Here is a 13,640-nt window from a genome sequence, read left to right on the forward strand (position 1 = left end):
GCCACGGTAATAATCATTAGATTCATACAGTATCTTAAAAATGACTCTTCACTCTTCCACTGATAATGTAAAAAGACATTTTATTACAGTTATTAAAAGCATCGATGTCTTATTTCACCTTCATGTATTCTATGCAACAATAATATCAAGGTATACTATCTACACGGAAAAAAATGAAGTTACTTCAATTAAACATCGACCTCACAAGCTGCTACAAGCATAAGTAGTTAATTCAACTGGATATTATTGGACCAAATATTTAAATTATTAAAACAATTATCTGATGTTTTTTATTCATTAATATTGATGTTGCATTAATCAATTTTATATCAGTAACACTGATGCTGTTGATACAAAAAATGATGTTGTTGATACAACATCATTTTTGTTTCGTGTATAATAAAAATCGATTATAAATCTTTATAATTTACAGAATAAAATGTGATTTAAGTAAAACTTGCACAAATTAAATGTGTTAAGGTAATTGATTTTTTCTTAGATAATATTCTCTGTAATATTGTTTGCGCGAGAAGAAATTGTTAGTTAAATAAAAATATCGGGGTACTTTAAATTATAAAAACTACAGAATATAGAAATGACAACGTTATGTACAATATAAATTCGTCATTATTCAAGTTTTGTTTAATTATTTTTAGACGAAATAAGTTTCTTTTTGTAAATACAATATAATTTAACTATTAAATTACATCGAAAATTGTCATTATAGTTTTAGTCTCATATAAAACGTAAACATTATTTAATTTCGAATACTATTTAATATTATGTTCAATATCTAATTATTTCATATAAAGAGTTTCCCACAAATTAATCCATGCTCACGATAAATAGCTTGAGAACAATATAGGTACGTAAAAAAATGTAAAGAAAATATTTATTACTATCTGCGGGTGGCAAACGTTTACATCTATAAAATTATAACTTTGTTCACAAGTAGGTAATGTTAAAGAAATAATATCAAGAGACACGGTAGTGTCTCGCGTTAAGTATACGCGCAGCGAGATCGCTCTGTGTATCTTTACGCGAGCCCGAGAGTTGCGAGTACCCGAGATTATCGGATCTCAATAAGTTCTAAGTAAGCTCAATCGATAGCTTGGGTTCGATTTATATAAGGAAAGTATTTTTATTTTTCTTCTACGTATCCTACGAACGGAGATATTGCGATATGAAGTCCGAAATGTAAATATAAAATATCTCGTACAGATATAAGGCATTAAACACATATGGATGTAAGATTTTGGGAAATAAAATTTAGAAAACACAAATGTACACAAAATAGAGATATTTTTACTGAAATATTTCATGCTATTTACCAACAATGTATATTCATAATCATTACGTGGAGGTATCGAGCTAAGATCCTTCTTCAAGAATCTTGTCACTTAAGACAGCACACACCAGAAAGAAGAACGTTAAAATAAATTATATTACGCTGGAAGGGGTCGAACCGCCACTTGTACAGTCAACTCTGTTGCACAAGTCCCTCAACAAAACACTTGCTGATGGAAACATCTGTTCGACCATCTGTTACTTTATTGTCACATAAAAATCGATGACGTAACTATACATCCTTTCTAAAATAAAAATGTAAATGGCCAAATATGCTGATTTCACGGCGGTGTATCGTGTTCACTATGTACTGCATGTCAATAAAATTAAGCAACTCAGCTGAATATTTAAATAAAAAAAAAAAGCTATAGAATATTCAATCGGCAAACGAAAGTAAGAAAACACCATTTTAAAATATACTCAAATCAAAGATATTTTCAAGAAGGAATTATATGTAACATTTATCAGCAATATATATTGACAACCGTTACGTCGACATTTCAAGTGCAAGTTGTACCATTGCGAAGAAATAACCGTAACTCAAGACAGCACGCACTAGAATGAGGAACGTTACAGTATAACGCGCTGGAAAGGGTGGAATCGCATCTGCGCAGTCCGCTGTCACGCAACCCTTTTCACGAAGTATTTCTTTATGGGAAATAAACATCTGTTATTATTATTACGTAGCTGGCATATTCAAAATCGATAACATCCGCCATCAACATTATAGACATAAATTATGAAATTTGCGTTGAAATTTATATCAGAAAATATAAGATGTGAAATATTCAATCGACCAACGAAAAGAGTAGGGGAACGCATACTCACTGATGTCTCCAGTCTTCGCAGTAATATTTAGAAGCTCACAGAGAAATGATACATCTAGGAGCTCGATATTACAGTCTCAATAGACTTCTATTGCTTGCTGTTGGTTTATGGCCCTATCAGCAATCCAAATTTACTCAATTTCAGTTTATTTTTTTCTCTGCTATTCTGTCAGCAGGTATTATATTTCAGGTAAGACAAGAACATTGTAATATTATTATAAAATCAATTTTTTTACTGTATGACAATTTTTCACTGCTGAATAATTTTATATATAAGTACCGTCTTCTGTCTGTCTGTCTGTCTGACCGCGAACTACTTATTCGTTAATAGACCGATTTTCTTAAAAACAATGCCCAAATTTTTATAATTTTTCGGGGATGGCAATATGCTAATCTGCATCTATAATATCCATTATTTATTATTTATTAAAAAAGAATTCGAAGATGTATTTTAGAGTTTGAGGAGAAAGAATATCAAATTTGGTGCTCCTAATTAATGGGTGAGTTTTTCTTCAAAACGGTGCCAAAATTTTCTAATTTTTTGTTGATGATTTTGTTGATGAAACTGGTACCAAAAGATTACTAATTTTATGGGGATGGCTACTATGAGGTTGAAAGTTAGGTTTCATGGGGTTCTATTGGTGCTCCTAATTAATGGGTGAGTTTGGAGAGAGGAGAATAGATTTTGAACCCGCGCGAAGCGCAGGCGAAAAATCTAGTATTAATCTATATTTTGCAATTTGATTTTTGTATCAAATTAAAATACCTCAAGATGTGCATGCAATTCATTCTTTAACAGCATGTGCCTGTATCCTGTATTAAAACTTTTATGTATAAAATAGTATAAATTAATAGGATAAATAATACAAACAAAATACATAGTGTTTTATTTAAATAAAAAAAATACGTATATAATTGCGTATTGCAAGTTGTATATTTTTCCTTAATTGTAATTTAAAAAACTGTCTTTCTATCAAAAAAACCAAAATAAATTTAACATTATGATATATATGTATATACAATTAAAATTGGAAATTTACTTGTTCATAAAAATTCATTTATCATCCTCTGACGCATTTTGTTGTAATAATATCGTGATATGTGCACAAGCTGGAACAACTTGTTTGACAAAAATATGGTCAAAATATTCTTCGCGCGGATAGGTACTATCATTGTCTGAAGTAATTAAAGTGAGAGAATCTATCATATCGTGGATGAACGGCAACGATAAATTTTTAAAACGGACATTTTGTTGCGCATCCATATAGAGTGTATCAGTTCAGATAGACAGTGTTGAACTGTTGCATATCAATATTTTGATATAATAATAGGCAAAGGCGCATATTATCGTATCGTATCATGAAATTAATACGCAACGATCATATGCTGCAAATATGCATCGTAATGATATGCCGTAAATATACAAAAAAGTGTATATCTGCTTTTACATACCTTTTTCAAGAATTGATATATTGTATTATTATTTAGTAGTATTAATAGTATTAATAACAGATACTTATACGAGAATTTCTGTAAAACTATCTCTATTTGCAGCTGACACCATTAATGGTATTAAAATGTACTTCGGATCTTGTTACCAAAGTGTTGTCTCCCGTATCTTTCTTTACAATGTTTATAATAAACTATAATATATTCCGTCTTAACATTGAAGTTGTAAGTTAATGGCTTACAGAGCATCCGTTAAATAGGATTCTTGTCTGTCAAATATATTTTTATAGCAAAAAGTATTTTAATATTTACAATACGATAGTAATACAGAAAGATAATAAAAAATGGCAGGTGAAAAAGTTATTGATGGAGCTTCAACATATACTTAACGAATTAAGGGATAAAAACGAAATTGCTATTGCAAAAAAATATAGTTGTATCGCTAATCGTTACACGATTGCGTTTACGGGTAAGGCAATGTTTATTGATTTTTGCATGTATAATCATATTTTCGATTTAATATCTAACAATAAATTGTCAAGTGGAGTGAAATCGACTTTAGCATATTATAATTTTCATACATACATATATGTCTTTCATACATTTATATATGATTTATTTGATTGCATGGGCCTATTAAAACATTAATATCAGGTATTTGCATTAAATGGCAAATGTGCTTATAAATTGAATAAAACAAAAAAATAGCTATCAATTTTGCAATAAAATTTGATTTTATTAAAAGATATTTTATGCCGTACACACATGTGTACGGTATACATAAAATAATTTTATAATATTACACCCTACAAATTTAAATGACAATTATTTACGCTTTTTAGGACTTGGAGTTTGTGGAATATTTTTTAGTATTATAGTTCAATTTTGGTCGAATTTAATTAATGTTGATGTACCGATGAATATATCTCACCAACGGTCACGTCATTTATTCATTATAACGGAGTATTTCATCGATCAAGAGAAGTATTTCTATTTGATTTTGTTCCATGTGTACGTAGCTTTTTCCATCGGAACGATTGTAATGATAGCAATAGGTACAATGCTTATTACGTATCTTCAACATACCTGTGGAATGTTTAGAATTGCTAGGTAGGAATATAGACGTAAAAATTACCATATTATATAACGGTCCAATAATAGCTAGGACTGTTATACAAGTTATACACAAAAGTGTTATCTTTATATGTATAACATGATAAAAAAATTTTTGTTAAAAGTTTGTTTTTAGCTGAAGAATTGTGTCATTTAATAAATTGCTATATATATAATTGCGATACAACATTTTTAGCTATCGTATTAAACATGCAATGAGTATCGACATTTTACAAAACATTACGCTAAAAAATAAGATTCTGATGACCAAAGGCATAATTTGTGCGGTCGACATTCATCGGCAAGCTATGAAGTTTGTATTTACGTCGACAATATTTATGCAATACGTTTAATAATATCTTTCTGTTTTGGAAGACTATCTAGGCATTTGTTGTCCGCAGTCGAGATAATGATGTTTTGCTTAATAACATGTGGAGTGGTTTGTGTGAGCATCAACCTATTTCAAGTATGTTTTTGAATTTGTATAATAATGTATAAGAGCTGTCCCGAAGTTATTCATATTAATAATAATACTGGCCAATAAATGTGTCAAGAAATTGATTCCAAAGATTTTTCAGATTGCATCATCTGGAAATAATGTTGAGGAATTTTTTTTTCCGTTTGTTTTTGTATTTGGTACTGTTGTGTATATGTTTATAGCCAACTATATCGGGCAGAATATAACGGATCATAATAATCACGTATTTTCTACTGCGTAAGAAACATATCATGAAATAAAATATGTGAAAGTTTATCTTTTAAGAGTAGTTTCATCAAAATAAAAATTAATTAATATTACTGTAAAATAACTCGGCGTAAACACGGAAGTTAACTAATAGAAATCTGTCTCAATTTGTCATTCATTATGCATATAAAATTTTATAGGTATAATGTGCAGTGGTATAGAGCTCCAATACACATACAGAAGATGATATTGTTCCTGTTACAAAAAGAAACTAAGGAATTTACTTTGAGTGTTGGTAAATTATTTCATGCATCTATAGAATGTTTTGCCACGGTAAGATGATATAAAATATCTCAAAAGAGTATCATATTAGAAATAAATGTTATTAAAGGAAACATTTTTAATTAGTTGTTCAAGTCTTCGGTATCTTACTTTACCGTCATATATTCTACACGATGACGAAGCAAGTATAAATTTAATAACAACATGGTGAGAATATAATTAATGAAAAAGCAATAGTATTCATGCTTAGAAAATAGAAATATTAATTTTTGTTAAAAATGCGCAGATATTTATGTAAAATTGTTAATAAAGATATAAAAGATTAAAATTATACAAATCAAGGTATTATTACATCAAGTTTCTGCGATGCATTGAAATCGTGCATTTTTTTTACTGTACGTTGAATAAAAAAAAACAAAAAAGTATATATATTTATTTTACTTTGCTTCCAAATACGATTTTTATGCGCAATTTTCTATTAAACATTAGCTATTTATACTCTCATATATTTTATTTGGTATCAACGATTACATATAAATATGTTAGAATTATCGATAATAAATATGTGTATATATACCTACTTGTTTGAATCGCTTATAAAGTAGGCAACTCACACTTTCCTTAAAAAAATTGTTTCTTTTAATAAGACTTATCATTCGTTTAAAATAAAATATATTACGCTGGAAGAGATCGCAAACCGCACTTGCACAGTCAACTGTTGCACAAGTTCCTCAACAAAACACTTGCTGATGAAAACATCTGTTACTTTATTGTCACATAAAAATCGATCACGTAACTATACATCCTTTCTAGAATAAAAATGTAAATGGCCAAACATATTGATCTCACGGCGGTGTTTCGTTCACTATGCACTACATATGTCAATAAAATTAGGCAACTCAGCTGAATATTTAATAAAAAAATGAAACAAAACTATAGAATATTCAATCGGCAAACAAAAGTAAGAAAACGCCATTTAGGAAATACAAATATACTCGAATCAAAGATATTTTCAAGAAGGAATTATATGTAACATTTATCAGCAATATATATTGACAACCGTTACGTCGACATTTCAAGTGCAAGTTGTACCATTGCGAAGAAATAACCGTAACTCAAGACAGCACGCACTAGAATGAGGAACGTTACGGTATAACGCGCTGGAAGGGGTGGAAACGCATCTGCGCAGTACGCTGTCACGCAACCCTCTTCACGAAGTAATTCTTTATGGGAAATAAACATCTGTTATTATTATTACGTTGCTGCCATACTCAAATCAATCGATTGTACCACACACACTCCTCTCTTAAAAAAAATGTGTAAATAGCCAGTAAAAATTGTTTTATAAGGTACTTTGATCACACGGTGGTATATCGTCATTATTTGCGTGTATATTAAATTAGACAATTTGTGTTAAATTAAAATAAAAAAAAAAGGAAATAAGAAAACTCAACCGACAAGTAAACAAAAAATAAGCGAATCAATTTCTTTTTCATCAATTGCATTTCAATGCTCAATGAAGAAATGATCCGTATCGACTGTTTGCATATCAGACTCAATCGGCTTCTATTACTTGTAGTTGGTCTATGGCCTTATCAGCAATCTAAATTCGTCCGACTTCAATTAATTTTACTTTTTGGAATTTTGGCAACTTTCATTATATTTCAGGTACATCACATTGTAATTTTTAATTAATAAAATATTAAGTTTCAATATGTAGCAGACAGATAGAAAGACAATAGTGCAATTATAATATTATTGTTGCGATCTTTCTGTTTATAGCAATTTATTTTATAGTTAAAATTATCGAACATTATATATATATATATATATATATATATATATATATATATATAATTTTATATATGTATATATAATAAAAAATATAAAAAGATTTATAATTTCTATATTTATGTAAAAATTACTTTCTGTATGAACTTCTTACATTAAATTAGTATGCGTTAATAAGCAATCGGTGATTTACGCAATTTTCTAATCCAACAAAAAAATATAGTAAAATAAAATTCGTAAAAAAAATATTTTTTGCAGTTTACGGTATTAGTGACTAACAATAAGTGTACATCGGATTTACTTATCAGGGTTTTCTCTTCTGCATTGTTGTACATTATTTTTGCAATTAAATACATTTCATTTAGTATTAATACTGAGATCGTAAGTAAAACGATTTTTATATGTATATTATGTACTTTGTTCATACATATGAGTAAACATTTTCAAGATATAGATTTCAATACAATATAAACATAATGTTTTCCGTGTAATGACATGAAATCTTGTTAAAACGACAGATAAAATGTTTGTTAGAGCAACTGCAGCATATCTATAATGAGCTATCCGACAAGAATGAAATTGGCATAATAGAAAAATACGGTAGTTATGCAAAACGTTACACGGTTGTATTATTATGTAAGACAATTGCTTTTATTACACGCAACTATATTTGCACTAATTAGTGAGTTTATAATAACTTCACTTATCAAGTAAATTGATTTTTAACGTTCTTCAGATCTTTTCGTGACCACGGTACTTTCTTTAAGTTTATATTTATTTTGTCCGTATATTTTCAATATCCTGTTCTCCAAAAACGGGACTCGATCACGTCCTTCGTTGCCGCTTATGACCGAATATTTCGTCGATCAAGAAAAATACTTTTATTTGATTTTATTCCACACGTACATGGCTTTTGTCATAGGCAGTATTGCAATGTTAGCGATAGGAACAATGTTCATAGTTTATCAACAGCATGCGTGTGGAATGTTTCGAATTGCCAGGTAAAAGATTATAAATATAAAAATAAATAAATATATATATATTTTTTATATATATTTATATATATATATATGGAAGATTTGGAAAACTGAAAAATTAAAGAGGCTACATAATTATGATAAAAGAATTGTTTGTAGTTATCGTATGACACGAGCAATGGTACTCGAAACTCATCAAAAGAGAAGCCTGCAGAATGAGAATTTGATTTGTAAGGAAATAATTTGTGCCGTGGATATGCATCGCAAAGCTATGAAGTTGGTATTTATGCAATTTGTAATAATTGCCATAGTACATGTAATGTACGCACATAAAATACTCTTTTTCTATTAAAGATTCTTTGACTATTTCAGATCTAAATTTCAAGTAATGTTCTTCCTTTTGATAGTAGTCGGCGTGATTTGCACAAGTCTCAATTTTTTCAGAGTAAGTACTGACTTCTGTTTCTAAATATTTTTCTTTTTCTTCCTCTTTGAATAAGCTTGAGCCTGTTTTATCAACAAGCCGAGGTCATTACTGATACTGTGAGCATTCATTTTATTTTACCGCGGGTAGACTGTTAACCTTACCCAGAAACCTTCCTTTAACGCCGATTACGAACGTCAAATAGAGAGATTTTCATGATAAGTGAGAGGTGAGGTACACATAGCAGTTGTCAGTTGCTACGTGTGAAAACCAACGACTTAACATCTCTTCCGAAAGACGAAGTCCAGCTTTTTCGCACGGGAATTTTTCGTGCGGGAGTTTGGAATATTAAAATTTCTATAATCAGGTGGACTCAAACCTGGTTCTTTGTGGTTATAAGTCTGGCGTTTTATCACTAGACCACATAGCCACCGTTTTTAAATATAAATAACAGCAGCAGAACTAATTACTATTAGATTTTATGAATAGTTCTAATTAATTGTTAATTTGTTTCATCCTATTAATTTCGTATCTTTTCTTAATCTTAAATGCACTTGTGTTTTAGATTTTTCAAGTGGTATCAGTTAATGAATATGACATTGTGGAACTGTTGTTACCCGTATTATTCATTGTCATCCAAATCATATATATGATAATGACCAACTATTTGGCGCAAGAAATTACGGATTATAATAACGATGTATATGTCGCCGTGTACGGGAGATATTCAGATAACAAGATCACAGACCAGAGACTAATATTACGTAGACTGCTAGATTGCTATAGTTTAGTACAGGTTGCACTGAAGTCATCCGCCATCTTTGAAAGGATCAAACATATAAATTTTTTGTAATGCGTGTGATATTAACTAGTCCTTTCCTTTCAAAATGGCCACCCTTCCTCTACTCTTCCCCTACTCTTCCGCTTGCCTTCACTTGCCTCCTCTTTTGTGGCTTTATTTGCAAAGCCTGTATTAGCGGTTTAGGTAACATATGGAGAGGTTAGCCATAGTGGTGTAAGTCAATTTTTTGACCACTTTTTTTTCTTTTTTTTTAACATATCTGCATGTGTAGACTGCATCTATGAACTTAACTCGATAGATTAAAAAAAGGGACTTACACCACTATGGCTTTAACCCCTCCATATATAGATATCTGTGGATCACACATATCTGTCGGAGTATTGCAATAATAAACATTGTCATTTAATTAAAAAACAAATATAATGTACTAAAAATTATTCTCAATTTTTTCATTTTCTTTTAACCATCAATTCACGTTATTCTACAGGTATAACATTCAATGGTATGCGGCTCCATTGCAAATACAGAAAATGATAGTATTCCTATTGCAAAGGAGTAACAAGGCGTTTAATATAGATATTGCTGGATTGTTTGTCGGATCAATAGAAGGTGCAGCTACGGTAAAAAAAACATATGCATTATTTTATATGTTAAATGTAATATATTTCAGAAAAAGTAAAAAAAAAGTTTACCTATTATTACAGTTGTTGAGCACCGCAATATCATACTTCACTGTTCTTTATTCTACGAGACATTGACGGCAAGATACATTAATTAAAAATATTGTAAAAAATATATAGAGATTATAATTATAATTATAATTATAATTATAAGGAGATGTAGTGTTATCTACTATCTTGAAAGAAGTAGAATTGATAGATTAAATAGATAAAACCAAATTAAGGATTATTAAAGCTAAGAAAATATGACAGTACGTAAAACACAATAATTTATATGTTTATAATAATATATAGAAAAATATATTTTATCGGTAATAGTGGTATATTAAATTTAACAAATATTAAGTCAATAATGAATATATCAAAATGTAAAGCTGACCGTCTTGCTTTCCTAAAGGATCAAAGTGAAACTTACGAGTTCACACACTACGAAACGAATGAATAAATGCGCTACTGAAAACTAGCAAATACGCGTGCGCGATCTTTTGTCAGAGAATTCATAAGTATTTACCTATGAGAAATAAACATCTGTTCTATTATCTTATGTCGCTTGATCACCGACTTATTTACAGATAAAATTGTTAAATTGCGCGTGTTCCCATCTTTTGGTAATATTTTGTTACATTTTCGTTAAATTAGATAATTTACGTTAGAATTTGAGCTAAAGCATAAAAAAAAATGAAGTAATACAATATGCAACTGATAAAAAAAAAAAGCGAACTGGCCTCTCCGGTGTCACACACATCTGCATACTCGTGGAGAAATGATCTGTATCGACTCTTTACATATTAGCCTCAATCGGTTTCTGTTACTCACAGTTGGTCTGTGGCCTTATCAACAGTCTAAACTTGTTCAACTCCAGTTCACATTGCTTTTTAGTGTTTTGGCGACCTATATCCTAGGTCAGGTATGTTAATCATTTTAATTATATAATAACAAGATAAAAAAATATAATACGTTATTTTTAGCAATCTTTTATTTTGCGTTTTAATATATCAAAATCGTTATAAGACCGTCACAATATTGCTTCCTCATAGAGAAAGCTCTGTTTTCGTAAAAAAAAATTTTTTTCTGTTTTTCTGAACGTGTTTATAATGTTCTAAAACGTCGAAAAATTGTAATTTTAAAAAATGTCTGTATGTATGTATGTATGTGTGTGTATGTGTGTGTATGTGTGTATGTGAGTGTGTATGTGTGTGTGTATGTGTGTATGTGCCAAATTTACCGAAATTTTTATAACTCCAGAACTAATCAACCAAATCTTAACGAATTATATATGAAATAGAGGTAAAAAAAACTAAAGAATATAATAGAATTAATAAAAATTGCTAATAATCAATAATCAAAGGGTTCTTTTTTTAAATTTAAATTTGGAATTTTTTAAAAAAAGTCCATGGTTGCTCTAACTTCCGCAAATTTGGAGATATCGATCAATTTCTCATTTTTAAATATATTGATATTGATTTTATAACATGTGTTTTGCTATTAGATACATATAAAAAAATTTAACTTCTAATTTTGCTTAATACATTGCAGTTAAATAGCTTTCTTATGTTAAATTATGATTTATTGTATAACAATTAAAGACTTAGAGCCTTCTTCTGGTTGTATAAAAAATAGATAATAATTTCAGCGTAAAATTATATTAAAAAATTTCTTTGCAGTTTGCAACAATTCTGACATCACAATGTACTCCAGATCTCATCATTAATGTTCTTGCAACTGCATTATGCTACATTACCTTTGCAATTAATTATAGTTTATTTAGTATTAACATTGAAGTCGTAAGTAAAACATACTGGATGACACTTTGGAAATTCGTGAAACTAAATCGATTTCATTTTATGATAAGCAGAAAGCAGAAAATAAATTAAACGCTACAGAAAGAGACCAGTTTTTTGTACCAGCACGTAGTGTAAAAGAAAAGTCATATATAAACTTGTAAAAATTAATATTATAAAAAAGGGTCAACAATTCAGTTCCTATACAGCATAACTCAATAATCAGTTCGAAATGGCTACGGAACTAATACAATAATTGAAGCGTTCTTCAAAACTTTAAAAATTTACATATGCTATCTAACATTAAATAACTGAAACTGTGATTTTGAAGAATCCTGGAGATATTTCTTTCATGAAAGTATCCATGTCGATATTTCCTAAATACACATGTTATATTATTGAGTTATGCAATTAACCAAATTTTTATTTGTTTTATAGATTTTATTTTTACATGTACATAATAAACAAATATTTTTTTCACGCATGCAATATGCAGATAATTATAAAATTTTTCTGTAGTGTAATATGTTTAATTTATTTCATTTTGTTGATTAATTACATAAATATTAGCTATTCAGCTTCAATATTAATTTCTCGAGTGTCGTGCGGTATATATTATATGTATATTGTATTCATATGTGTATTATTTTTCGAAAACAAGTTGTTTTGTATAAAAAGATCAATTCTTCAAAAATATTTCCGAAAAATAGGTCTTTTTATAAAATACAAACAAGAAAATTTTTTAAAAATATGATTAAGAGAAATAATATGCAATATTGACAGATAAAGTGTTTGCTGGAGCAACTGCAGCATAATTGTAACGAGTTAACTGACGAAAATGAAATCAATATCATAAAACAGTATGCTATCTATGCAAAACGTTACACAATTGCGTTTACATGTAAGACAACTGCTTTAGATTTACTTTGAACACGAATTATTATATTTGGAATATTATATTTGGAAAACTAAAAGCGTGGCGAGTTTATAATAAACTTCTTATCGAAATAATTGATACTTAAACATTTTTCAGCGGTTGTTATATTTCTCGCAATTATTTTAGTTTTATACCCAATTTGGTCGCGCGTTTTTTACACCTTACTGTCTATAAATGAAACTCGCGCACGTATTTCGCCGCTGCTTGTGACAGAATACTTTGTCGGTAAAAGATACTTCTACTTGATATTTTTTCATACAAATGCAGCCTTTTTTATTGGGTTAATTGCAACGACAGCGATAGGATCAATGCTTTTAATGTACTTACAACATGCATGTGGAATGTTTCGAATTACCTGGTAAGGGAATAAATACAAAAACAAATATAAAAAATCTATCAAATTGGAAAAATAGAAAGGCCATTTAATGATGCCAAAAGAATCATTTGCAGTTATCGTATCGCACGTACAATGACACCCGAAACTCTACAAAAAAACAACTTGCAAAACGAATATTTGATATACAAGGGATTAATTTGTGCTGTGG

General features: G+C 29.3%; 3 protein-coding genes across 6 annotated transcripts; all 3 read left to right on the forward strand.

The window, feature by feature from the left end:
* Positions 1 to 2,194: 2,194 nt before the first annotated feature.
* Positions 2,195 to 5,939, forward strand: LOC112453224. 2 transcript variants are annotated; one of them, XM_025013838.1, is made up of 9 exons: positions 2,195 to 2,364; positions 3,729 to 3,848; positions 3,975 to 4,092; positions 4,466 to 4,733; positions 4,933 to 5,049; positions 5,112 to 5,202; positions 5,306 to 5,451; positions 5,622 to 5,754; positions 5,830 to 5,939. In XM_025013838.1, the coding sequence occupies exons 1-9, from the start codon at positions 2,221 to 2,223 to the stop codon at positions 5,878 to 5,880; spliced, it is 1,188 nt and encodes a 395-aa protein (XP_024869606.1). In that variant the 5' UTR covers positions 2,195 to 2,220; the 3' UTR covers positions 5,881 to 5,939. The 2 variants fall into 2 exon arrangements, with proteins under 2 accessions (XP_024869606.1, XP_024869607.1); XM_025013839.1 differs by having other exon boundaries at positions 5,315 to 5,451.
* A 1,283-nt stretch (positions 5,940 to 7,222) lies between these two features.
* LOC112453225 lies at positions 7,223 to 10,590 on the forward strand. 3 transcript variants are annotated; one of them, XM_025013842.1, is made up of 9 exons: positions 7,223 to 7,371; positions 7,753 to 7,875; positions 8,013 to 8,130; positions 8,231 to 8,495; positions 8,631 to 8,747; positions 8,826 to 8,916; positions 9,461 to 9,680; positions 10,185 to 10,317; positions 10,402 to 10,590. In XM_025013842.1, the coding sequence occupies exons 1-8, from the start codon at positions 7,228 to 7,230 to the stop codon at positions 10,229 to 10,231; spliced, it is 1,125 nt and encodes a 374-aa protein (XP_024869610.1). In that variant the 5' UTR covers positions 7,223 to 7,227; the 3' UTR covers positions 10,232 to 10,317; positions 10,402 to 10,590. The 3 variants fall into 3 exon arrangements, with proteins under 3 accessions (XP_024869610.1, XP_024869608.1, XP_024869609.1); XM_025013840.1 differs by lacking the exons at positions 10,185 to 10,317; positions 10,402 to 10,590 and having other exon boundaries at positions 9,461 to 9,841; XM_025013841.1 differs by lacking the exons at positions 10,185 to 10,317; positions 10,402 to 10,590 and having other exon boundaries at positions 8,844 to 8,916; positions 9,461 to 9,841.
* A 520-nt stretch (positions 10,591 to 11,110) lies between these two features.
* On the forward strand, positions 11,111 to 13,631 carry LOC112453223 (the record flags this gene model as incomplete). The annotated part of the gene is made up of 5 exons (XM_025013836.1): positions 11,111 to 11,284; positions 12,042 to 12,161; positions 12,942 to 13,059; positions 13,363 to 13,453; positions 13,546 to 13,631. Coding segments are annotated over exons 1-5 (559 nt in total), but the record flags the coding sequence as incomplete, so codon positions are not given.
* Positions 13,632 to 13,640: the final 9 nt, after the last annotated feature.

The sequence above is a fragment of the Temnothorax curvispinosus genome, unplaced genomic scaffold (assembly GCF_003070985.1).
Source record: "Temnothorax curvispinosus isolate PA1 unplaced genomic scaffold, ASM307098v1 QBEX01004167.1, whole genome shotgun sequence".
Taxonomy (NCBI): domain Eukaryota; kingdom Metazoa; phylum Arthropoda; class Insecta; order Hymenoptera; family Formicidae; genus Temnothorax; species Temnothorax curvispinosus.

Coding starts and splice junctions, on each gene's coding strand:
- LOC112453224 (XM_025013838.1), top strand. CDS start 2,221: ATGATACATCTAGGAGCTCGATATTACAGTCTCAATAGACTTCTATTG. Junction 3,849..3,974: donor TCCGTCTTAACATTGAAGTT/GTAAGTTAATGG, acceptor AAAAAATGGCAG/GTGAAAAAGTTATTGATGGA. Junction 4,093..4,465: donor TTACACGATTGCGTTTACGG/GTAAGGCAATGT, acceptor TACGCTTTTTAG/GACTTGGAGTTTGTGGAATA.
- LOC112453225 (XM_025013840.1), top strand. CDS start 7,228: ATGATCCGTATCGACTGTTTGCATATCAGACTCAATCGGCTTCTATTA. Junction 8,131..8,230: donor TTACACGGTTGTATTATTAT/GTAAGACAATTG, acceptor AACGTTCTTCAG/ATCTTTTCGTGACCACGGTA. Junction 8,917..9,460: donor CAAGTCTCAATTTTTTCAGA/GTAAGTACTGAC, acceptor CTTGTGTTTTAG/ATTTTTCAAGTGGTATCAGT.